At 44.5% G+C, this 26,137-nt stretch overlaps 1 protein-coding gene across 1 annotated transcript; it reads right to left on the bottom strand.

The window, feature by feature from the left end:
• Positions 1–22,272: 22,272 nt before the first annotated feature.
• On the bottom strand, positions 22,273–24,868 carry HIC2 (HIC ZBTB transcriptional repressor 2). The gene has a single exon (XM_087705717.1). It carries the CDS (start codon positions 24,835–24,837, stop codon positions 23,125–23,127), a length of 1,713 nt encoding a protein of 570 aa, XP_087561843.1. The 5' UTR covers positions 24,838–24,868; the 3' UTR covers positions 22,273–23,124.
• Between the last annotated feature and the right edge of the window lie 1,269 nt (positions 24,869–26,137).

Genomic DNA, 26,137 nt, shown 5'->3' with positions numbered 1-26,137 from the left:
TATCTATCTATCTATCTATCTATCTATCTATCTATCTATCTATCTATCTATCTATCTATCTATCATCTATCTATCTATCTATCTATCTATCATCTCCTATCTATCTATCATCTTCTATCTATCTATCTATCTATCTATCTATCTATCTATCTTCTATCTATCTTTTGTATATCTCGTTTTTTCTATGGTGATCATTTTTGTATACCTCATTTTTTCTACATGTTTCACATTCCTTCTTTATAACTGCTATTCTAATAGCAAATCTTTAATAAAAGTTATTGCATTATCTTCTTGATTAAATTATCTTTCCATTGATATATAATATTATGGTGCTACTCCAAAATAAAGTGGTGCTATTAGCCAGCTTCAAAAATACCGTACACTTTCCCCAAAACATTTCCACAATTTTGGCCACTACTGTAGTTTGACTAGTCAAGAAGCAGATGAAGTTAGAGACAAAGACTTAGGAGAGGAATTGGGGAGGCAAGTCAGTAGAAAAAGCACAGCAATCGAAGTATTGAAGCGGGCAAAGGATGATGGATAGATGATTTCTCTTTTTTTATTGTTCTGATTTGCTGTTGCTTTTTTCTTTCTTTCAAAGCGTAGCAATTAAAATATCAAAGTGGGCTATAGACGATGGATGGACAATCCTTCTATTTGTTGTTGTTCTGATTTGCTTGGGCGGGGTGGGGTGGGGGGTGGGCTAGATGTCCTAAAAGGTCCCTTCCAACTCTGTTAATCTGAATCGGAATCAAATGGTTGATGGAAGAGCCAGCGCTGTCCAAAGACGTCTCTGTGGTCATGTGGCCGGCATGACTCAACGCCGAAGGCGCACGGAACACTTTTACCTCCCCACCAAAGGTGGTTCCTATTTTTCTACTTGCATTTCTATGTGCTTTTGAACTGCTTTTGAACTGCTAGGTTGGCAGAAGCTGGGACAAGTCACGGGAGCTCACTCCGTTATGCGGGATTCGAACCTCCGAACTGCCGACCTTTCTGATCGATAAGCTCAGTGTCTTAGCCACTGAGCCACCCTGTTCCTTAGAGCCCTAGTAGGAATTGCCCAGAGCCCTTTTCATTACATCATCACCCAGCAAAAGTCAACCAAGCTTGGGACTCAGGACAGCCTACAGAGTTGCCCCTGCATGGCTCCATGGGAGTCTGACAACCAATCGGAATGCAAGCTTTTTCAAACCATATGATCCTGTCCACCAATAAACCATCTTTCCAAGCAGTCTTCCCTTGTTTCCGGTGTCTTTCTCCCCACTTGGAACTGAACCCAGAGGGACATTTCTTCCAAGGAAACCATCCTTATTGCCCTGCAAAGCAGCTCATCTTATAGAACAGTGTTTCTCAACCTTGGCAACTTGAAGATGTCTGGACCTCAACTCCCAGAATTCCCCAGCCAGCATTCGCTGGCTGGGGAATTCTGGGAGTTGAAGTCCAGACATCTTCAAGTTGCTAAGGTTGAGAAACACTGTTATAGAAGGCCTGAGCCAAATAATAGCCCAAGTTGAAAAACACCAGGGTCTAATATTATTACAGCTGTCTTCCTGAGTTTTCTTCCCACATTGGCTTGGAAGGTGATTCGGGGGACGGTGGGGTGGTGGTGGTGGTGGGAAGAGACTGGAAAAGGGGGATTAGAAAAACACACCTCTTCTTTTGCTTGCCGCGGGATGTGGCTGGTTTCGAGAAGAAGCAGCAGGGAGAAAGAGAAACTCGCAAAGTATTTCCCCTTAAGCATCCGAAGGTGGGGTGGGGGCTGGGGGAAGGGGAGGAGAGGAGAGGAGGAGGGGGGGCATTGCAAGCCCTCCACTGCAGAGGCTGCCCCAAGCTCTTCTTGGCTGCTGCGAAGCATAAACCCAGATTAGGCATTGACCCGACACAGAATGCACAGGGGTTCCAGAATGACACCCCCCCCCCCTTGGCTGGGCAGCCCAAATTCCACCCCCGCCCGAAACATCGGGCGAGCTGAATGGGATTTTTTCCCCTCCTAAAATAAACCTCAGGAGGAACACAATGGGAAGGGTTTTTTTCCTCCTTCATTCTTCTTTTTCTAAACATACTTCCTACGCCAAGATGGAAAACAGCTGTAAAGAAGAGGAGTGAGAGAGAGAGAAAGAGAGACAGACAGACAGACAAACAGGCAGACAGAGAGAGACAGAGAGTGAAAGTCAGAGAGAGAGACAGAGAGAGAAAGAAATAGAGGGAGAGAGACAGAAAGAGAGAGACAGAAAGAGAGAGGGGGAAGGAGGGAGACAGAGACAGACAGACAGAGAAAGAGACAGAGACAGAAAGAGAGGGGGAGGAAGGAGAGAGAGACAGGTAGACAGAGAGAGAGAGACAGAGGGAGAGACAGAAAGTGAGAGGGGGAGAGAGACAGAGAGAGACGAGAAAGAGACAGAGACAAAAAGAGAGAGAGTGGAAGAGAGATAGATAGACAGACAAAGAAAGAGATTGGTAGTCCTCCCTCCCTCCACTTCTTCCCTCCCTCTTTCTTTTCTCTTATTTACAACTGTTCAAGACACACACAAATACACACAGAGAGAGATGGGGGGTGAAGTATATAAGGCAGTCTCGAAAATTCAAAGCCCTTCTAAGCATTCTAGCCCTTCTAATTTACCAGTAAATTGGAGATGTCTATTTTATTCTCCAATTTATTCTCCAATTCTCCAACCCTAACCCCAATTGTAACCCTAAGAAGATTTGCCTCCCAGTGGAGTGAAGTCGAGTGGAGTTGAGTGGAATGGAATTCTATTCTATTCTATATTCTCTTCTCGTTTTCAATCATCTATTCTATTCTATTCTATTCTATTCTATTCTATTCTATTCTATATTCTCGTTTTTGATCTTCTATTCTATTCTATATTCTCTTGTTTTCGACCATTTATTCTATTCTATTCTATTCTATTCTTTCTCTTCTCATTTTTGATCATCTATTCTATTCTATATTCTCTCCTCGTTTTCAATCATCTATTCTATTCTATATTCTCTTCTCTTGTTTTCTATTCAATTCTATTCTATATTCTCTTCTCTTGTTTTCTATTCTATTCTATATTCTCTTCTCTTGTTTTCTATTCTATTCAATCCATATAGCCAATTATGTTATTTCTTACATTCCAATCAAAATGTATCTCATCTACAGATAATCCTCAACTTATAGTCCTTCGTTTAGTTATTGTTTGATGTTACAACCACACTGAGAGAAGTTGTTTCTCACACTTACGACTTTTGCAGTATCTCTATGGTCACGTGATCAAAATTTGGACACTCGGTAACTGGCATGTACTTATGATGGTGGCACTGCCCAGGGGGTCAGGTTACCCCCTTTTGCAACCAGCTGGCTTACAACAAGCAAAGTCAATGGGGAGAAACCAGATTCGCTTAACGTCTGCATAATTCTCTTAACAACTGCAGTGATTCACTGAACAACTGTGGCAAAAAAGTCATGAAACAGGGCGTAACTCACTTAACAACTGCCTTGCTGAAATTCTGGTCACAATTGTGGCCTGTATAGTATATTGGGACACGGTGGATCAGTGGCTAAGACACTGAGCTTGTTGATCAGAAAGGTTGGCAGTTCAACTGTTCGAATCCCCAGCGCCGTGTAACGGAGTGAGCTCCCGTGACTTGTCCCAGCTTCTGCCAACCTAGCAGTTCGAAAGCACATAAAAATGCAAGTAGAAAAATAGGAACCACCTTTGGTGGGAAGGGAACAGCGTTCCGTGCACCTTTGGCGTTGAATCATGCCAGCCACATGACCATGGAGACGTCTTCGGACCACACTGGCTCTTTGGCTTTAAAACGGAGATGAGCAGCGCCCCCTAGAGTCAGGAACGACTAGCACATATGTGCGAGGGGAACCTTTACTTTTATCTATAATATATAGTCACGTTGTGCTTCCCCAATCCAGGTTTGAGCCAGTTTATTTGAACCAGGTTAAAAGAAAACGCAATATTGGAACCATCCGACATAATCTCAAATTCTTTAGTCGTCCTCTCAGTGAAACTCCCTGTGGTTCAACGAAGTTTAAACAACCCTCAATCAAACTGAATGGTGACTAAGCCAAGCCAGACAGTATAAAATATAAGCCATGATATTCTCCAGACTTCGGCCAATGCCGAACGCATTTTTGACAAAGTGAGAACCAGGGGAGCTGTTTCTAATAATTTAGATTTCCCTCCAGGAAAAAAGAAAAGTAGTTTACAACAGCTGTTTTTCTTGCCAAAATTCTGCGGGGTTCAAGAGTTATGCACAGATGCTGTGTTGGCTGCATTCATGCTCCGTTGTTAGGACTACAAGGGATTCAGGTGTGGGTTGCTGCCGGCATTACTTTACCTGTAAAGGTAAAGGTTCCCCTCGCACATGTGTGCTACTCATTCCCGACTCTAGGAGGCGGTGCTCATCTGCGTTTCAAAGCTGAAGAGCCAGCGCTGTACGAAGACGTCTCCATGGTCATGTGGCCGGCATGATTCAACGCCGAAGGAGCAGGGGACGCTGTTACCTTTCCCCCCAAGGTGGTTCCTATTTTTCTACTTGCATTTTTTATGTGCTTTCGAACTGCTAGGTTGGCAGAAGCTGGGACAAGTCACGTTACACGGCGCTAGGGATTCGAACCGCCAACCTTCCTGATCGACAAGCTGAGTGTCTTAGCCACTGGCTTCTACCAAATGCAGCTATTGCTCTGTATTGTGTCTGATCCACTCACCGATCCCATTTAATTATGGTCTTTGTTGGCTTCTGTAGTTCTCTATCGCTCAAATCTCCACCATTCCATCATCTCATATTCCTCACTTGCCCCCCCCAATGACTCCGGACCACAACCTCATTGGTGAAGATGACATCTCAAATGCTGGTCAATGTGGTTTGCTAGAAAGCTCCTTTTTGCGTGTGACTGCAAACCATTTCTAGCTCTTCTTAAGCATGAACACGGAGTCAACAAGGTTATTTGAGCAACCACAGCAATCACTTTTGGCAAAGCTTGTTAGATGTGCAAGTCCCAGAACTTCAATTTGAAGTTCTTCTGACTAATGACTCTGCCTAAGTTAGAGAGCTGCTGAGCATTTCTACAGGAAGGGCCTCATCCCAGGAGAAGAGCCTCATCCTAGGAGAAGTTTAGAAGGTCCCACCATCTGTGTCTATTGTGACCTGCCAGCGGCCAGCAGAGCTGGCAGCAGACTCAGACAGTGAGGAGGTTGGAGAGGAACATGGGCCAGTCCTGGAGTCTGCGGAAGGCTCAGACAAGTGCTCTGCATTGGAGGCAGAGAGGGGGCCAGGGCCGTCCGACAGTTATCAGCTGCCTTCGGAGTCAGACATCAGCGGGGCAGAAGAACAGCTGGAGCCTGTTCCCAGTGTGCAATAGCAATAGCAATAGCAATAGCAATAGCAGTAGACCTATATACCGCTTCATAGGCCTTTCAGGCCTCTCTAAGCGGTTTACAGAGAGTCAGCATATTGCCCCCAACAATCTGGGTCCTCATTTTACCCACCTCGGAAGGATGGAAGGCTGAGTCAACCCTGAGCCGGTGAGATTTGAACCGCTGACCTGCTGATCTAGCAGTAGCCTGCAGTGCTGCATTTAACCACTGCGCCACCTTGGCTCTTGCGCATGTGCAGAGTTGCCAGACGAAGGGAAGAGCTAAAGAACAGGGGTCGACTTGGGAGTAGGGCCACAGGGGGGACGCTGAATGGCCCCTCCCAGAGGAAATAAAAGAAGAGCGAAAGGGGAGTGGAGTTTGCAGGAGACCATTAGTTCAATCCATTAGGGTAGCGGTAGCAATAGCAATAGCAGTTAGACTTATATACCGCTTCACAGGGTGAAGATCTGTTCCTGACTTCTTGCCAAGGAATTGCTGCTACAGCGTGGCGTTTGGAAGATATCGACCTGGCCGCTCTCCAAGCCTCATACAGGTCTGCTGTTGTGAAATCTCTTGAAAGACTGTTGGCTGGGACTTTGCTGGAGAGGAATTCCCTTTCAACTAAATAAAAGGGGTTTCATCGGGATGAGGAGTCGGCTTTGTGCTTTTGGGAAGCCTAGGTCAGAACAGCATCTCAAGATCAGCAGCACAAGAAAGCTGTAGAACATATGACAGGAAGGGATTTCAGAGGTCTTCTAGTCCAGTGTTTCTCAACCTTGGCAGCTTGAAGATGTCTGGACTTCAACTCCCAGAATTCCCCAGCCAGCATTCGCTGGCTGGGGAATTCTGGGAGTTGAAGTCCAGTCATCTTCAAGTTGCCAAGGTTGAGAAACACTGTTCTAGTCCATTCAAGGCAGGAGCTCTTATAACATTCTGGTCAAACGGTTGTCCAGTCTACTGCCCTTCTGGACTGTCTGTGGGCTCCAGGAACATCTGGTTGGGCATAGGAGCTCCATTCCATCCATCACAGCTCGATCCAGCAGGGGACATCTCATTTCGTTCAAAGAATATCTATCTCAAGCTTTGCTCCAAGCTGCGTCCGAGCCACATTTAATTCTTCCTCTTTTTCCTTGCCAGAGTTTTCCACTCCAGGGCCACCGATAAGCTTCCATCTGCAGCCCTAATCCCCCAAAGAGCGCCGTTCCAAGGAATTCAAGGCAGAGAAATGCTGAGAGCCAAATGTGATCTCATAGCAGTTCTGAGAAGTCAAGAAAACATTCCCGAAGGGGATGGTTAAGAAGGGAACATTATTGTATTATTGTGCAAAAAAAATGGAAGGACACTTTTGATTCCTACTGTAGAAGAATGATTGCAGAAGCCGATGGAGGTGGGCTGAAATGTCAAAATTGACTACTCTGCTCAAAGAAAAGAGCATTTTAGAGTATAAGACGCACCTTTCCCCCACAAAAAAGATGCTGGAAATCTGGATGTGTCTTATACACTGAATACAGCAGTTTTGGCCTGCCAAAACCCCACCCCATTTGCAGAAATGCATAGCCTTTAGGAGGCTTCCAGAGTGCTCCTTGGGGGAGGGCAAAAACGAGAGAAAAATGGGCTGGTTTTTGGTCATTTTTGCCCCCCAACCCCCAGGAGCACTCTGGAAGCCTCCTAAAGGCTATGCACGGTCATTTGTTTGACCAAAAAAGGGGCCCATTTTTGTGAAAACCGTTTTTGGGAGGGCTGCAGAGTGCAAAAACTTTTTTTTTTAATTTGCCTCTTCAAAATCTTGGTGCGTCTTATACTCCGAAAAATATGGTGCTTTCGTTTCCACGTGGAAACCGCTTCTGAACTTTGTGCTTGAGGTGGAAAAGTATGAAAACTTTGATTTTGGGGTTCCCAGACTGACCGATGAGATTTTTGTAGAAATGACTGCGTCATACTATTGTGGCAGAACCAAAAGTTGTGATTTGTGGTTAATGCCTTATCCTACTGCAACAGAGAGAATCGGAAGTCAAAGTTTCTTTTTCTTTCCCTACCCTTCCTCACTTTTCTTTCCCGCTTTTTCCTTCCCCTACACCAGGGGTGTCAAACTTGATTTTATTGAGGGCTGAATAAGGGTTGTGTCTGACCTCCGGGGGTGGTGGTGGGCATGGCCAGCTCAATGTCATTCGTGTCGGGGCGGGGGCAGCGTCTGTGGTGGCCCGAGCATTCTGCCAGCAAAAACAGGCTCCCGAGCTCCGTTTTCGGCTGCGACAGCCTTCTTCAATCCACTGCCAGTGAAAGTGGAGTTCCAGACGGCTGCCTGTGGCTCTCCCGACCTCCGTTTTCACTGGCAGAGGCACCACGGGCCAGTCTTCGATGTTTCCAGAGCAGCCCCGTGATCCAGAACTAAGTACCCTATGGGCTGGATCTGGTCCCTGGGCCTTGAGTTTGACACCCCTTCCCTAACTGTCCTTTTATTTGCTTTTGTATTTAATAACACCTCATAACCTAATAAAAATGTATTGTTGTGGCCCACCAATGGCCAGCGGGGCAGATTCGGACAGTGAGGAGGTTGGGGGAGGAACATGGGCCAGTCCTGGAGTCTGGGGAAGGCTCTGAGGAGGGCTCTGTGTCAGAGGCAGAGAGGGGGCCAGGGCCATATGCCAGTTATCAACTGCCTTCAGACATCTGTTGGGCAGACGAACAGCTGGAGCCTGTTCCCAGTGTGCGCATGCGTAGAGCTGCCAGACGAAGAGAACAGCTAAAGAACAGGGGTCGACTTGGGAGTAAGGCCACAGGTGGACAAACAATGGGCCCTCCCAGAGGAAATAAAAGAGGAGCAAATGGGGAGTGGAGTTTGCAGGAGACCATTAGTTCGCTCCATTGGTTCGTGACTCTCCGAGACTCCTTGCCAAGTTCTGCAGATATCTGGCAGCTCTCCAAGCCAGATAAGGTCTGTGACTGTGAATCCTCCCTCGAAAGACTTCGCTGGATGTGAATGAGGAGAATTCACAGCAAATTAATAAAAGGGTTTTTTGTCGGGACAAGGAGTTTGCTTCATGCTCTTGGGAAGCCTCAGTCAGAACATGTATATGAGAAGGAGGTGTGGGAAGCTTTAACAGGGAAAAAATACCAGCACGGCTTTTTGCAGGAAACTTGGGAAAGATTTATCTAATATTTAGAGGCGAACAGCGAGTGGAACGAAAGCAGGCAAAGGAGAAACCACCGAAGAGAAGCGAGTGTGCCTGCCAACCAAACCTCCATTTAAAGCAGTGTTTCTCAACCTTGGCAACTTGAAGATGTCCGGACTTCAACTCCCAGAATTCTGGGAGTTGAAGTCCAGACATCTTCAAGTTGCCAAGGTTAAGAAACACTGATTTAAAGAAACCGAGGTTTAAAAGGCATCAGGGGGAGAGGCAGATTTTAATGGGCCCATATTTTCAAAGTCAGCATCTGAGTTAGAAACTAGAAGTAGCAGGTATGAAAAATGTTCGCTCTTAAAAAAAAAAAAAAAAGAGGAGGGGAGGGGGGGAAGAGCCAAAGTCCCAGGTTTGGTGCCAATCGCCACTTTGCAAAAATGCTTACATGGTGAAAATGAAACGGGAGAGTGGCAAAGAAGAGAATTAATAAGCGGATAAGGAGAGGGAAAGGGAGGGAGGGAGGGAGAGGGAGAGGGAGAGGGAGAGGGAGAGGAGAGAGAGAGAGAGAGAGAGAGAGAGAGAGAGAGAGAGAGAGAGAGAGAGAGAGAGAGAGAGAGCAGTTGTTCTGGGTGGGGGATGCAAGCTGCTGATTTCCCCCCCTCCTAAAATTTTATTACAGGGTTCGGAAAATGGACACCATTTAGAATGAAAATAGCCCAGCTCCTATTTATTATAGTTATGTATTTTTTTGTTATCCTGCCTTTATTATCTTTATAAATAATTCAAGGCGGGCAATATATCTAATGCTCTTTCCTCCTCTTTTCCCTACGACAACCTTGTGAGGTGGGTTGGGCAGCAGGACTAGAACCCTTGATCTCCTGGTGACTGGCCCCAAATCCCAAAGCTGACTTTTGTGCCTAAGATGGAACTATAACGCTCAGTCGCCTGGTGATTAGGTGACTGGAGGCTAAAGCATATGATGAACAGTTGTAGGAACTAGGGTCTCCTGCCTAGGCAGGGGGTTGGACTAGAAGACCTCCAAGGTCCCTTCCAACTCTATTTCTATTTCTGTTCTGTTCCTATTCTATTCTTTATTTTATTCTTATTTCTATTTCTGTTCTGTTCTATTCTTATTCTGTTCTGTTTTGCTCTATTCCATTCCATTCTACTGTATTGTATTCTATTCTTTCTATTTCTATTCCTATTCTATTTCTATTCTACTGTTTTCTATTCTATTCTTTTTTCTATTTCTACTCCTATTTAACCATGGAATAATTCAGTACAGAAAAGAACCACCAAGAGGATTAGGGGACTGGAGGCTAAAACATATAAAGAACGGTTGCAGGAACTAGGGATGTCTAGTTTAATGAAAAGAAGGACTAAGGGAGGCATGGTAGCAGTCTTCCAATATCTCAGGGGCTGCCACAAAGAAGAAGGAGTCAAGCTATTCTCCAAGGCACCTGAGTGTAGAACAAGAAGCAATGGGTGGAAACTAATCAAGGAGAGAAGCAACCCAGAACTAAGGAGAAATTTCAGCTAGAACAATTAATCAGTGGGACAACTTGTCTCCAGAAGTTGTGAATGCTCCAACACTGGACATTTTAAAGAAGAGATTGCACAACCATTTATCTGAAGTGGTGTAGGGTTTCGTGCCTAGGTGGGGGGGGGGGTTGGACTAGAAGACCTCCAATGTCCCTTCCAACTCTGTTACTCTATTCTATTCTCTATTTCTCTTCTCTTCTTCTTATTCTTCCATTCCTTTATTCTATTCTATTCTCTATTTCTCTTCTCTTCCATTCTTCTTATTCTTCCATTCCTTTATTCTATTCTATTCTCTATTTCTCTTCCATTCTTTATTCTTCCATTCCATTATTCTATTCTATTCTCTATTTCTCTTTTCTTCCTTATTCTTTCATTCTATTATTCTATTCTATTCTCTATTTCTCTTCTCTTCCCTTATTCTTCCATTTCATTATTCTATTCTCTATTTCTCTTCTCTTCCATTCTTCTTATTCTTCCATTCCTTTATTCTATTTTATATTTCTCTTCTCTTCCATTCTTTATTCTTCCATTCCATTATTCTATTCTATTCTCTATTTCTCTTCTCTCCTTTCTCTTCCATTCTTCTTATTCTTCCATTCCATTATTCTATTCTGTTCCATTCCATTCCTTTTGCTTCTACTTCTCTCATTCTTCTCCTACTACCTCTTCTTCCCCTCTTCTTTATTCTCTTTCTATTTCATAAAGCTACAGAAATCCAGCTGGTCTTTAGCACCTCTAACCAAAAAAAGCAGGATATCCAGGTTTCTGTGCCCAGGGACAGAATGAAGCTAGCAAACCACTCCGTTCCTTCGTTCTTTTTTTTTTTTAACCTTGTTGGGCAAATGCATCCCCAAGGACACAGACCAAGTGGATTTTCTTAGCAACCCTGCTGAGTTTGCAGCTTGTCAGGAAAGCCAACCCATATGCAGCGTTCCAAACGTCAGGCGTTTTAAAATATAGCCATCCTGGAGAATGTCTCCGGAAGTGGCGATGGAAGGGGGTGGGGGGAGAAATAATGAAGAGTCGAGGAATTTAAAGGAAGTAGGCTACAGGGCACCACATGCAAAACTATTTTCCTGCAGCTGGCCTGGAAGAGAGAGAGAGAGAGAGAGAGAGAGAAGGGAGGGAGTGGGTAAGGGAATAAAAGCATGATACTGAAAGCCAATATTATAGGTAGTCCTCGGCGTATGACCAGTCTCGAGCGCCAAATTTCTGCCGCTAAGCGAGACATTCAAGTTCTGCCTGCTTTTCTGGCCATTGTTAAGTGAACCACTGGCGCTGTAACAGGGTTGTTAAAGATAATCTGGATTCCCCATTGACTTTGCTTGTCAGGAGGTCACAAAAGGGGACATCATATGACCATAAACTGTATCAGTTGCCAAGCAATCTGAATTTCGATCGCATGAACATGGGGATGTTGCAACTGTCGTAACTCTGAAGCAGTCGCTAAATGAACTGTTGTTAAGTTGAGAACGGTCTGTACATGTGAATGGCCTTAATTTTTTGGGGTCATGTGACTGTGGGATTGCTACGACGGTGATAAGTGCGAGGACGGCTTTCGTAAGCCGCTTTTTCAGTAGCTAAAGAAATGACGGTTCCACCACAAAATCGCGTAGGACAAAATCGCGCTCGACAAAAGCGCGCTGTGATGTCATCACAGCGCGACGAAAAAGTTCGAAAAATGTAAAAATAAAGCGAAAACCTTACCCTAAGCCCCCCAAACCTAACCCTAAACCTAACCCTAAACCTAACTCTTAACCTAACCCTAAACCTAAACCTAACCGTTAAAGTAACGAAAAACCTAACGCTAACCCTTAACCTAACCCTAACGCTAACGCTCTAAAGCTAACCCTAACCCTTAACCTAACCCTAACCCTAACCCTTACCTTTATGTGAATCGGCTTGCTTTAATTTAATTTTTATTAATTTTTATTTGAATTTTTCGATCTTTTTCGTCGCGCTGTGATGACGTCAAAGGCGCGATTTTGTCGATCGCGCTTTTGCCGTCCGCGCTTTTGACGGGTCACGGAAATGACAGGTTGAACGACCACTAAAAAATGGTGGTTAAGAACAGGAACAAAGAACAAAGGCAATTTTAATAAGATTTTGATCTTCTTACAGGATTGGGTTCCTTGTCTGGTCTTGCAGGATTGACATTCAGCAGACTTTGGGAAAGCATTTCTTGGTGATGTCCATGAGAGATTCTCAGCCATCCAGGTCCTGGTTGTTCCAAAGGTGCCTTTTTCAAGAGGCAAGTGGACTTCCTTGTTTTTTCCTTGAAGACACTTCGCTTCTCATCCCAGAAGCTTCTTTAGAGCTGAAGAAGCTTCTTGGATGGGAAGTGAAACACCTTCAAAGAAAAACCAGAAAGTCTTGGGGAAAAAAAAAATACTGTTTGGATTTCTTGGCGATGCTTGAATCCTGATTCCTCAACCCCACAAAAATGGGACACATCCCATTTGGGATGGCCAAAATGGGAGATCCTATTCTATTGTTCTAAATACGGCACCCAAAAATAGCTGTGCAGAAACTTCCAAATTTAGCAAAACGGCTAAAATTCAAAATCACAGCCAGAAAGCTGGTTGGAACTTAGTGCAATAATAGCGTATTGTATCGTTTAAAGGCAATTTCCAAATTTCCATTCTCTCTAAATAGCCCATCCTTTATTTTTATGCATGATTCAATTTGCACAAAACCTGCCAAAATGTTTAAGCATCGACAGGCACAAATATGTTTATGTTTAAGTATTAAAATAAAGAACGTTCCATTTCTAAAATGGAGATGCAGGTAGGACTTACTTACCTGTGCATTAAGAAAGACCCAAACCAGAAACGCCAGGCAACAAGTCCTACTTTTCAATCAACCTTTTAATGAAAAGTTCATAAAATAACAGCTTTTCATCACTGTACATTAAGACTGCAAATTACTGAATGCTGAGATCATATTATAATTTCTGCATTTTTATTATTATTATTATTTATTTTCCCCCCAATATGACACGTGAGTTGCAATCACAGCCGCCTGCAACTCTTAACCTGAATTCAAGCTTTTGAAGGAAAGAAGAACAGTTTGATAGGAACGTCAGTTACCTTTGCAAAAACATTGGGGGATTAACAGTCAGAAAGCAAGTGATCGAGAGAGAGAGAGAAAATTAAGGCTCAAGAAGGAGGCAGGGGAATAATAGATGCCCCTATCTCGAGTTGACGTTGAGAATTAAACAAACCTTCTCGCTCAACAGTGGCATTTTTTTTTTGTCTTCCAATTTCAAAGCCAAATCAGATTGGTGAAGTTGACTCGCCATGAGTGAAACTGACTCGCCATCAATTCCATGAACTTCATAAAGCAAGATCCATGCCATCATCGGTTGGTTAAAAGCAAAACCTAAGAACAGTTTGCCCAGTAGGACTCAACTCAACTCAACAAATATGTAATAAACAGAAATTCTTGGATCCATTTTATCAGTTCCCGGTGGGAATAACCTCCAGCTGCCAATGCGTCAAAGCCACATGTTCAACGTTGCGTAGGTGAGGGAAAAGAAATCGGAATGAGGAATGCTAGTACAAAGTGGAACAATTTGCAAAGAGGAGGATCGTCTTCTTTCCAATATTCTTTTAGATATAAATGAGGTAGAAAAAGAGATTCCCACCCCCAAACTCGGAACATATGAACACTGCACAAAAAAAACCTGAAATTTATGATTGCACACAAATCTCACCCTAGATGCCTCTTGTCTTCTAAGAAGGAATTGGCTTGGACATTTCCAGATATGGGAGAAGTGAGATAAAGCAGACTATTTCCATTTTTTTTAAAAAAAGGATTTCCTAAAAAAAAAAAAAAAATTGGCCAGCGGCTGCACAACATCTACGCTTAGGACTTTGCAATGAGTTAATATTAAAATTGGCCCAAAGAAATGAAAAATGGGAGCTTCTGCTGTCTTTCCTTTTCATGGGTCTTTGTGTCTGCAAAGATTTTAATCCTGTGTATGCAACGCCCTGTAAACTTAAGGACAGAGCACTAAGGGACACCTCATCCTGTCAATGGACTGTTTGTTTTCCTTTATCAAATCATCGGCATTCAGAATTCTGCGTAGAGGGTGAGCAGGATTTCAAATAAAAAAGATAAAATCGTTTGTAATCTATGTATCCTTGCTCTCAATGCGCTCTTCTGGGAGTTGAGTGAACGAGGGAAGATGTACTCCCATCAATGAGTATCTCAGGTGTGCATCTAGTTCATATCGTAATTCTAAAATGGTCCACTTTTAGTTAACATTGTGACTCAAGCTTCACTCCTGGGGAGGGGGATAAAGATTTAAGACAGAAGTGAGTTGCCACGAACTTTTTCAAAGACCCTAAAGTAACAACATATCGCATGGTCTCCCCTCTCTCTTAAAACTGGATCTTACTAGCGCTCTCGTATCAAACTGCTTCATGCAATAGCACTTATGTTTTATATACCGCTTTAAAGCCCTCTCTAAGAGGCTTTACAGAGTTAGCCTCTTGTCCCCAACAGTCTGGGTCCTCATTTTACCCACCTCGGAAGGATGGAAGGCTGAGTCAACCTTGAGCCTGGTGAGATTCGAACTGCCGAACTGCAGGCAGCCGGCAGTCAGCAGAAGTAGCCTGCAGTACTGCACTGTATCCACTACGCCACCGTGGCTCATAAACCTAAACCAGGTTAAACCTAACCAAACATCCCAATGCAGCCACTAGATCAGCCACTGCTTTGGTGCAGAAGTGAACCGGAGATCTGGACACAAATAGGGGCCGGGCCCTGGCATTGGGGGAAGGGGGAGCAGGTGAGCTGTTGGGGAGCAACCGTCCCAGATGGCTCAAGTTGGGGAGGGGGGAAATAGTCTGGAATCCTTATGTAAGCACAAGAGAGGAAGGTCGATATCCCACCCCAACGTCTTTGAGTCTAATCTTTCCCAGCCCAAAGCTGCCCATTTGGGAAGATTCCTGCAAAACAGGCACGCAACAATAAAGTAGCTGGTTTGAATTCTGCACATGCGTGTGGGTCTGAGTTTCACCGGATGTCTCAAACCTTTTCAAACGCCCCTGTGCTACACAGACTGACTTTGAAGGCTACCCTTAAATCATCATTAGTTAAGAAATGGTCCACCTCAACTCCAGCGTAGCAAGACAAGGCGGCCTCAGAGGGAGAGGTTTTATTAGCTTCCAATTTTCCAGGGTTTTCTGGTTCGGGCTGCGAGGGCAACTTCCAGAATTCTCCAAGGCTTCCCAAAATTTACATCCAAGGGTCCCCAAGAGCTGGGAGCTTCTCGTTGCTTTGGAGACTTGCACACTGGGACCCGTTTGTGGTTGACCACGTGGAAGGACGCAAATGACAGCTGAAGGGCCACTGTTCTTCCTTGGCTCTTGCAAGTTGGGGGGGGGCGTAAATGTTTTTTTTACCTCCCGTGCCCAAATCTTACAAGCCCCACTTAAAACAAACCAAACCAAATTCCAAAACTGTGTATTATTGCTTGCATTGTAAACATCAGAAAAGGGTCATTGGGATGACCAAAATGGAGAGCAGAAAACTCTTCTCCTCCGTTAGGCATCAGAGAGGTTTTCTTTTGCCAAAACTCTGGGAAGATTCTTGATACAGCTTTTTTTCCCTAGAACGGTGCAAGACTCCCTTCCCCAAACTGTTCTTTAGGTCAGTCTAAATTGCATGGAAAAATAATATTCATAACAACAACCCGTTCTCTCTCTCTTTCTGCTTTTTGCACCGAACGACCCCAAATATTTTCTCTTCGCAGCTGAAGTTCCTTTTTAAAAAAAAATATTTAGAACAGAAATGACATGGCAGAATCTTTTCTTTTTTTTCCGTGAAAAATACTGCTAACCTAGAGTTGACCTGCACCGCTCAAAAACGGGGGGAAAAAAGCGCTTTACACATTGGTTTACTCATGCACGTACACACCCTCACGCATACAAACAAAACGAGAGAAAATTTAAAACAAACAAAAACAATAACAAGGAAGGAAATTGTATTAAGAGTGACGTCGCTATAACTGGAAACATCTTAAATACAGCGAAAAAACAATTATGTTTTGTCCTTTGTGGAAAAGAAAATAATAAAAGAGCTACAAAAAATCCACGGTTTGTATTGTCTTCACAGGTTATGGTTTTATGGCTATGCCGAGAGTATCTCTGAGGTTTTTTTTTTTTGTCATTTCTACTTTTTTTAAGTTTTAAAACTTTTTTTAAACATTTTTTTTTTGAAATCCTGTAGCGAAGACCTTGTTTGAATGCATCGTTTGTCTTTTTATTTTTGTTTTTTTGCAAATGCTGAGGTTTATTTATTATTATTATTTTTTCTCCTTGCAAAACTGTGCATACAGAATCTTGAGAAATAAATACATTCAATAAAGCACGTACAATATTGATACAAAAAAAACAAACAAAAAAAAATGAAACAACACTGTCAAATAGTGTTTGCACCATCTTTGTTAGTTAGATATTCAAGACCAGGCAAAATTAATAAGTTTGTTTTCCATCAGCCTCTTCCCTACTTTTTTTTTGCATCCTAAATATTTCAGGCTAAGTTTTTTTTAAAAATGCGTTTGCTTTTGCTTTTAAAGGACGTGGGGAAGAAAAAATAAACAGCAGAGGGAAAAAACAGCACTTAATGAAGAACGGATAAAGTGTGATTTTTCTTTAACTTAAAAAAAGTGGAAATATTAAAGAGGATTATTTTTTTTCTTTATAGAAAATAATATTGAAGGTGCATTTCTGGAACGTCAGGGGGAAGATCCCCTCCATCTAGATCACAATCTAGCCAAACTCACTGGAGCTGGAAAAGTCCACAGGAAAGAAGATATAACATAACCTGGTAAGAAAAAATCTTTCAACGTTCTTAAATCAGTTATGTTGTGTAGCAAGACTTGTTTATGATGTCCTCGTGCTGAATGGAAACACTTCCCCTCTCCGGGAAGTGCACCAGATTGCAAACCAAAGTAAGGTGGAACTCCTCATTTGAGAAGACTCTTAAATTCGCCAACATCCCCTTCGGGGGAAAAAAAAACACAACCGTCATCTAACTTAAAACGTGTTATAGCTAAAACCACCAATCCTGAAGCTAGAGAGGACATCTAATCCTGAAGCTGGAGAGGACAACCTAATTCTGGAGCAGATAGGAAACATCTCCAGATCTTTCTGATCTTGCCCAACGTGTGTTGAAATATGGCAACAACTGGATGATCGCAGATTTGAGACTTCCTTCTCCTTAAGCCTGGTCTCTATTTACTTAGTAAAATTATACCTGTGGGACATCACCGGAGGACACCTGAGCAAAGAAACCTCAGGGCCACTTCTTGAGACTGGTGCCCAAGATCAAAGCTATTGACTGGACCATTCTGGAGTCTTCAACAACCTTCTGCACCTTTCCAGTGGAATTAACACTGGATTAAACACATACTTTGGGACAATTCTTGAAGAATGTTGATAGATGGCCAGCAACCCAATACACCTGACTAACATTAAACACTAGTTCCTTCTCCAACAGATTTCCCGTTGGCGTTCTCTACCATGCGTGGACAATTCCCGCTGTTCCTTATAAAGGACACTTGGAGGAAACATTCCATTGTCTCAATCTCTCTGGTTTGAGATCTTGGGATCATTGTCACAGCTTTTTGTGATCATTGGGGTTTTCTTTGAACAAGTGGAAGTTCGTTCTCGCCTTATCTGTGGTCCTATGGTTTCAAAGAATATCATCTGATGGAAGGACTACTCTCCAACAGCTATTCTACTGGCCACCCGCAAGGCTGATGGAACACAAACATTCTTCTGAAGCTCTTAATGGCTCATCTTCCTACTCCTAAACCACGCTAAAAATTCTGGAATACAAAATCAGTTCGAATTGAACTGTTGAGGTCGAGTGGTTGCGGTTGTTTTTATTTTTTATTTTTTTAAATTCTTCCTTTACAAAACAGCACAAACAGAGAACATCCTATGTTTTACCTACAACTCTTTTGTCAGCTAAACCAATGGAAAAAGCAATCATTAATTTTGTCTGGCCCCTTGATCTGTTGAGGTCTGTAACTGTAAAAGTTTATGTAAACAATGAGATAAATATATTAAACTTTTTTTTCCCGAGCCAAGTGAGGTTCCATAGTCATTCAAATGTGCTTTGGTTTAAAAATAGGAATTTTGTGTGTGTGTGTGTGTGTGTTTGAATTTGGGTATGAGCTATCTTTTAATACAACTTTTTCTATGTTCTTTTTTTCTTCCTTTTTTATAATCCACTCTGGGAAATCCAAAAACATTCCGGTTGATCTAAACCGATTAAAGCATAAGACTTAAGCTGTTGGGCCTCTGTGATTTTACATTTTTCTTCTTCTTCTTTTTTTTTAAAACAACAACAATAACAACCTCAGGAGGCTCTTTTCTGTATCTCAAAAAAAAAAGAGTAGCAAATTAAAATAAAATAAAACAAAACCAATAAAAAGGGAACAAAGAGAAAAAAGGAGGAACCAAAACCGGAACCAAGTGTATTTCCCTCCCCCCACCCCACAACCGACCCCTAGAATTCTTAAAATCTTAAATATGAAACTAGTGTTTTGCTTTTTTTTTTCATTAAAATACAGAAAATGCTTGATACAATACTATGTCGTATAAATGCAGTCGAGTGTCCAGACTCTTTTAAGTGAGCCCTGAATAGTCCCTGAAGTTTTGAGAATTATTTGATTTCTTTTTCTCCCCCCATTATTATTGTCACCGTCTTGAGAGGGAGAAAGGGAAAGGAAGGACACGGGGGGGGGGGGGAGGACATCAAAATCCTAACTATGGAACACTTCTACGTGGCTAATTTTGTCGGAAAGGGGTGAAACGATGAGAAGAAACTGGGGGTGTTCCTTTCGTTTTCTCATATATATTTTTTTGTACAATACTCGTGCTGTACACAGACATTTTGTCGCCTTGTTTAAGTGCTGAGAGGGGGATGACAGAAAGAAAGAAAGAAAAATGCAAGCTTAAGAAGAAAAAAAGAAGAAGCGACCCAAGGACTGTGGATCCTGAAACTTCACAGATTCCAAAATCTTCAACCAGAAACCCAACGGAAAGAAGACCCAACTTGAAGTATCTCAATACCCCAATGTCTTGAATCTCAACTCAACATTCCGGCGAAATTAAGAGGAATGGTTTCCTCTTTGCGCTTGTTGGGCTCTTATTTGGATTAACTAAGTGGACCTTTTCTGGATGGTCATGTAGAAGTAAGTAACATCTGGAAGTTGATGACTCGCTTCCATAAGGCGGTTGGACCTCCAAACTTCTGGCTTAATAATTAATACTTGCCAGGTTTGGCCCAAAGGTCTACCTTATCCCGATGCCTTCTAAAGTTCTCCAGCTCAGTTGCCCTAAAGGTCAACCAACACCAGCTGGAAGGGGAACCATCCCAGAAAGCATGTCATGGACCAGAAATTATGGTCCATGATTCTGGAACAAAGGTAAGCTTGGGGTGGGTGATTTAAGTGTCCTTTTTCTGAAAGGATGGTGAGGTAGGAACAAAATATCATCCTCAACTCTGAACTTTACACCATACAATTTGCTAGCCCAAGGCATGGCTTTTGAAGGCATCTCAAGAGTCAGGAAAGATCTGGAGAGGAACGGAAGTGGGAGTGTAGTCTGGGGATTTATATTCTTGCAAAAATTGTATATCTGCGCCCCTGAGCATCAGGTCAAAGGATAGTTCCATTGAAACTTTCTACCACCAAACTACTAATCCACAAATGCTGGCTTGAGGAGAAGTTCTTCGTGTTCACCAGAAGTGAAGCATCTATTGAGGTTCCTCTCAAAAGCCAGATGGTGGCTGCACCATGTGAGTCACAGAATTGAGAATTTCTACACACACCTGGGGCATTGTATGGGGCCTCTTAGCTCATTAAAACTTTGGGGTCTTGGCATGAAGCCCTTTTGTTAACAAAAAACCCTCTTTAGCATCAGAGGAAACAGTTCTATTGAGAACAACTATCTCCACTCTCAAAAACGGAGGGCCTCGACAGTTATCTGGAAACATGAAGTGTGTTGCAGTGCTCTGTGCATAAAGTTTAAGGAAAGAATTGATGGGGACCTGGGTGGCTTGTTTTTTTGTTTTGTTGTTGGGATGTTGCACTGCCTGCAAAAAACATGGAATGATGAATACGTTTTTTGAAAAATGGAACAAAAGAAAATGAGATTTCACTGGAAGATGGCTGTGGGTTTGCTAACGGAAGGGAGCAGAGCATTTCACATTAATGTTCCACAAAAATTAAAAAGACAAAAATGAGTGACCCACAAACACACACACAAATATATTAAATCAAGCTGCGGCATTACACAAACATGCCCGAACTTGAGGATGCATGGAATTGAAAAATGAAAGGTGAGGTAAAGATGTTTAAGAAGGGAAGAAAGGAGCGATTTCCCTTGCAAAGAAGGCTCATGGTTGTTTGTTGGAAGGCGAACTGGGCAAAATGGGGAAACTGGGCTCCCTCAATTCGATATGAGTTGGTCTCTATCCTAACGAAAGGGGAGGAAAACACTTCATGGTGGTGGGTGAGAACGGAAAAAAATGCGAATGTCTCTCTTATTTAAACAGGCTGACTTTCTTTCTTTTTTTTGGTCTAAACTTAAAAAGACAAAAAAGGTTTTTCCCCCCTTTTTGTTTTGTTTTGTTAAAGAAAAAAATAAAGAGACATAGGGCGCTTTGGTGACCCCTACCATAATCATCATTATAATATTAACCATCATCATCATCATCATCATCATCATCAACAACAATCATAAACAAAACAATGGTTTTAAGCAAGAAAGTTAAAGCAGAGGGACAGGAAATGTAAACCTTACTCCCTTCAGACTCGAGAGTGAGTGTGGCGGGGGTGTGTGTGTCTTTACCAGCAGAGACCACCCACCTGTGCGGGATCGGAGCTCAGCCATCACACCTTCCATAAACTGGTCGTGCCAACGAAGTTGAGCGCCCTCATCTCCTACACCTATAGCAGCTGTTGGCGGTGAGGTCTTTTGACAGACAAGTGTATGGCTGTTGAATCTCCAGGGGTGGGGGGCAACCTCGACACGTGGACCCATCGAGCACATACCCAGGCTGACATCCCTACCATCACACACACACACACACCCCACACACAAAAAAGGAAGGGAACGAAATACTTTGGTTGGGTTATCCACATTCTTATTGCGCTCTGGATCCTGGCAGGACCAATCTCCTCTTGGAGCCCATCGAAGGGACTTCCAAGCAACGGAGAAAGGGCGCTTCCCTCACCACAGCATCCAGGTTCAATAAACAAGGCTACCCAAAAGCTCTTTTCTTTTTAAAAAAAATCTCTTTTTTTCCTTTTTTTGCGTGGACAGAAACCCCAATGATTTTGTGGCACCGCGTAATCTTCTCCAGACCTCCAGCTTGGAAGCGTCTACTTATCGTCTTTGGCCATGCGTTTGCGTTTCTGACTTTCTGGCGGAAGAATGAGGTGCCAAAAATCCCTTAACCTTAGTTTTAAATTTCTACTTTGTACACTAACTTACAACTGGGGGGATGGGGGGGGGAGGCCGGAGGGGAGAGGGCGTGGTGGGGGGAGTGCGGGACAAAACACCACACCTAATTATTTCGCTAACCATCTTATTGTTCTTGTGAGTTCAAGAGGTAGAAAAGGAAGTGGGCCCTTGCCATTCTGACCCAACTCTTTAGTGAAGGAGGGAAAAAGCTAAGTGCACGCGGACACAACCCCGTGCAGACAAGACGGACAGACACATACGCGCACCCCAAAGTAAAAAATAAAATAAAAATGAAAATGAAAAGGTACCTAAAGGAACTTGTAGCCATTTCCAGCCTACGTCCATTCCCGCCCAAAGTCCCTCAAACTTTCCGATTCCAACACTTACATCAATATGAACAAACGCATCGTTTTTCCTCTTATAATAGAACAAGTACCTCTAAGCAAAAAATATCCATACAAAAACTAAGGGAGGGAAGGAAATTAACACAGATATGACCCCTGCTCGTTTGAAAGAAATTCCTGGGGAGGAGCGGGTAGCGGGGTGTCACTCAGCCCCTCCCACCCCCATTCAGTCATGGATAAGGCTCGAGAGATCAAAAGAGGTTGAGAAGGAGAGTTGGACCAGAAGAAGTCCAAGATTAGGGTGTGATGGTTAAGGCGGACCAGCTCTTCCCTTAGAACTTGGTGGAGAAGGAATAGTTGGAAGAAAACCTTCCTAAGTGGAAAGCACCATGTAGAAATGGAGGGGGGGGGAGAGATGGTGGGCGGAGCCAATGGGACTTCCTCTCTTTCAGCCAATGGAAGCGTCCTTTCCATTGAAGAGTCCCGCCACCTTCCCCAAGGAAGGAAGGAAGAACGAACCGATTGGCCTCTATTGGCAAGGAACATCTCCCATTGCAATCCCATTGAGGGATAATCTCTGAAACCAGATCCATTGTAAAAAATAAACCACCCAACTCCCACAAATGGATTAAAGAAGCAAACAACAACAACCAAGAAGGCCATCCATTGGCCAATAAAGGGTGTTCTTGGAGTTGGGTCAGAAGAGAACAAAAATAATACTGTGGCGGAAGTTCTACCATAGCAATTCCAAAGTGCTAAGAAAGTAAACCGAGGGGAGTTGAGGGGCAGTCCCTTGCTTCCACGACAAAGACCACCTTGCCCCTCCTCCTCCCTTTCCCGTGGGGCCCTCAATTTGGATTGGCATCCACCAGGAAGGACTTCCTAGACCACCCCACTTTCCCTCTACAGTGGAGATCCTTCTTGAGGTTCCACATCCCCTACAATGGCTCCTTGCTCCACTTTGATCCCCACAGGCCCTGAGAGAAAAGCTGACGCAAAGGGGAAGGAGTCTGGGAGTTAAATTGGGGCTGGGGTTTTTTTTCCTTGGAAGAGGGGAAGGGGAAAAAGACAAGGGGGTAGGGAAACAGGAGGAGAAAGAAAGGAAGGAAGGAAGAAAGTAAAGCTGTTTGGTTCACGCCTTCCATGACTGAAGAGGGGAGACAAACGTCCCTCGTTTGTGTAGTCTGTATTAAAGCAGCAAGTCTAAGGGGTATTTATGGTGGGTGGGTGGGTTTGGAGGGGCTCAGAGCTCCTTGGAGAGACTTTGGCTTCATGTAGGAGAGGTATGCATTCTCAAGTGGCTGATGAGGTTTCGTTGCTGGGTAAATTTCCCGCCGCACAGTTGACATTCGTAGGGCTTTTCCCCTGAGTGGACGCGCATGTGCTCGGTCAGCCGGTACTGCCGGGTGAAGCGCATCCCGCACTCCTCGCAGGCAAAGGGCTTGAGTCCCAAGTGGCTGCGCATGTGCCGAGTCATGGTGCCCCGCTGGGTGAACATCTTGCCACAGATGTTGCAAGGGAAGGGCCGCGTCAGCCAGTGAGTCTTCTCGTGCTGCCGGAGGGTGGCCGGATCCTTGTAGCTCTTCTCGCAGACCGAGCACTTGAACGGCCGTGATTCCGAGGTATAGGGCTGGTTGGGGTTCGACAAATCCTCGGCCTCTTCTTCTTTATCCTCAAACGTCCCTTCTTCCTTGATGTACAACTCTTCTTCCGTGTGTTTCTCTACGTGGGCATTGAGCTGCTCCGAGCTGGGGAAACCCTTCCCGCATGGGATACAGACGTACAGGTTGTCCCCGAAGGCCACTGGTTCATAGCCTTCCTGCCGGTAGACGTAGTTGGCGCTGCTGTGCCCACCATTCTCGCTTTCACTCTGGCCGCTGTCCTCGCTATTCTCTTTGCCGTTCTCCACCTCTTCTTTGCAGGCGTGCAACGGTGGCTCTGAGCCGTAAGGGCTCAGGCCTAGGCTGCGCTCGGCGGACTTGCACAAGGGGCCCATCAGAATGCCGTTGGGCAACCCCTCGCCCTCCTCGCAACCTTTGCCCCCGCCCTCCTTCCGGTCGAAGGCGCAATCCTTCTTGATCCACTCTTTCTTGCGCGAGGAATGGCGTAGGCTCTTTCGCTGGTTGCCTTCGGGGAGGGACTGGCGGTCTTCACTGAGGTCCATCTCCATGGGCTCGCAGTTGTCTAGTAGGGCGGGAGGGGCTCCAGAGATGGACTCTTCGAACGATGAGGCACTGTTGGCGGTGGGGGCTGAGGCAGGCCGGGGGGAGCCGCGCTGACTCTCTCCGTGTGGGGTATCGTCTTGGGGGGCTACAGTGGGCAGGGAGGGACTTTTTTTGGACAGATCCAGCCCAAGTTCCTGGTCCACACAGCTCCCATTGGTGCTGTTACTCCCCTCGCCCAGGCCCCTACTCAAGGCGTGAGAATTCTCTTGGTTGGAACTGTTCATGAAGACCTCGTCATCCGAGACCTTCGCCTTTGGCATCTCCTTCGGCTGAGAGCCCTTCATCCCTTCGGTTGACCCTGAATAACGAGTAATGACAGAAGCGGTGGCAAGTCTCTGACTCCGAGGCGGCCGCCCGACGCTGGAGGCTCCACCAGCCCGGCCAGCGAAGGACCTCCCGCTGCGCTTGAGCTTCTTCCTACAAAGGGCCGCCAGGTCAGGCAGTTGGAGGTAGCTTGCTGCGGTGAGGAGAGCATTGAAGTTCTGCTCACCAGGCTGGTCGGTCATTAAGAGCTTGCCAGTATAAATAAAGTCCAAGATTTGCCGGAACACGGTAGGGTTGACCATGTCGGTATCTAAGTTGATCAGGTTGTCGTGCAAGATGAGGGACTTGAAGTACATGCTGCTGGCTGCCAGGATGTTCTTGTGGGCACGGAAGAGGGCATTTTCGACAACGATGATCACATCGCAAAGGAAACCTTTGGCTCGTTGCTGGTTAAGCTGCAGGAGCAAATGTTTGGCATGATTTGGCAGTTCCATCTCCACCTTGTCTTCCCTTTCCTGGTCACCTGATCACCTAAAAGAGAAGACGGGAAGAACCACAACAAACGTCAGTCCATTTCTCAGTTTCACTGGTGTGGATGACAACTGTTAATCTCCTAGGTACCCACCAGAGCGGTGTGGACTTCAATCCCCAGAATTCTCTGTTCAGGGTTATCCTAGCTAGGAATTCTGGGAAGTGTAGTTCACCTATCTGGCAGGCCCCTAGACAAGGGGAACATTAATAATCTATTGCAAGATCCGGGGGTCACATCCAGCCCGGGGTGTGTGTGTGTTATTTAGATCTGTCCCCTAGGGTTGCCCTGGAAACAGCAAAGAACCGGCCCACAGTGCTTCTGCCAGCAAAAACAGAGCTCGGAAGGGCTACGTGCGGCCCACATGAGCTCTGGTTTGGCTGGAAGAAGGTTGTGGTAGCCGCAGCAGCTGAAAACGGAGCTTGGGAGCCCATTTTCGTTGGCAGGGTGCTCGGGCCGCCACAGGTCACCCCCGACACGAGTTACATGGAGCTGCCCATGCCCACCCTGGCTACACCCATCCAGGCCCCGTCAAACACAACCCAGATGCAATCCTCAATGAAGTTGAGTTTGATACCCCTGATCTATTGCTTAAGACAATGCTCAGTTCAAACATATGTAATGCGATGGTGTTGGATCTGTCTTCTGCCAGTAACGAATAGTATGTGAAAGTTGTCATAGCTGTGGGCGGCCATAAGGTGCTATTGTTTTTTTCTCTTTCTCTTTGCTTTTGTAAAGATTACTAGCTGATAACTCGGCGTTGCCCAGGTATTTATTTACAGGGGGGAATTTTTAATTTGGATTTTCCCTGTTACCAGAGGGAGCGCCTTGTGGAGTACTGTGAAGCATTACCATGGCAACTTCACTATGCTGTACAGTAGAAGCCATTTTACGGCAGTACAATAGAAGCCATTTTAAGGCACAACAGGCTGTATCTTAACAGAACACACAGTTCAGCCGGAAAAAGAACCCATCATAGGACCATTTAGACTTCACAAAATGACACTGATGACAATGGAGGAAGAACAACTAAGGACACAGGCAGTCCTCGACTTACAACCACGATTGAGCCCAAAACTTCTGTTGCTAAGCAAGACAGTTTTAAGTGAGCTTTAGCCCTATTTTACTACCTTTCTTGCCACAGTCCCTGCAGTTGTGAAGTTAGCAACGTGGTTGTTAAACTTATCCGACTTCCCCATTATCTTTGCTTGTCAGAGAGTCGCAAAAGGGGAACACGTGATCCCAGGACACTGTGACCGTCATAA

This window comes from Thamnophis sirtalis, unplaced genomic scaffold (genome assembly GCF_051295495.1).
Source record: "Thamnophis sirtalis isolate CommonGarterSnake01/CBP01778 unplaced genomic scaffold, rThaSir2_p1.2 scaffold_2, whole genome shotgun sequence".
Taxonomy (NCBI): Eukaryota; Metazoa; Chordata; class Lepidosauria; order Squamata; family Natricidae; genus Thamnophis; species Thamnophis sirtalis.
Note: the sequence above shows the minus strand (reverse complement) of the source record. Positions and strands in the feature narration are given on the sequence as shown.

What these genes read in the sequence shown, in the direction of transcription:
- HIC2 (XM_087705717.1), bottom strand. Translation starts at nt 24,837, where the DNA reads ATGGAACTGCCAAATCATGCCAAACATTTGCTCCTGCAGCTTAACCAG.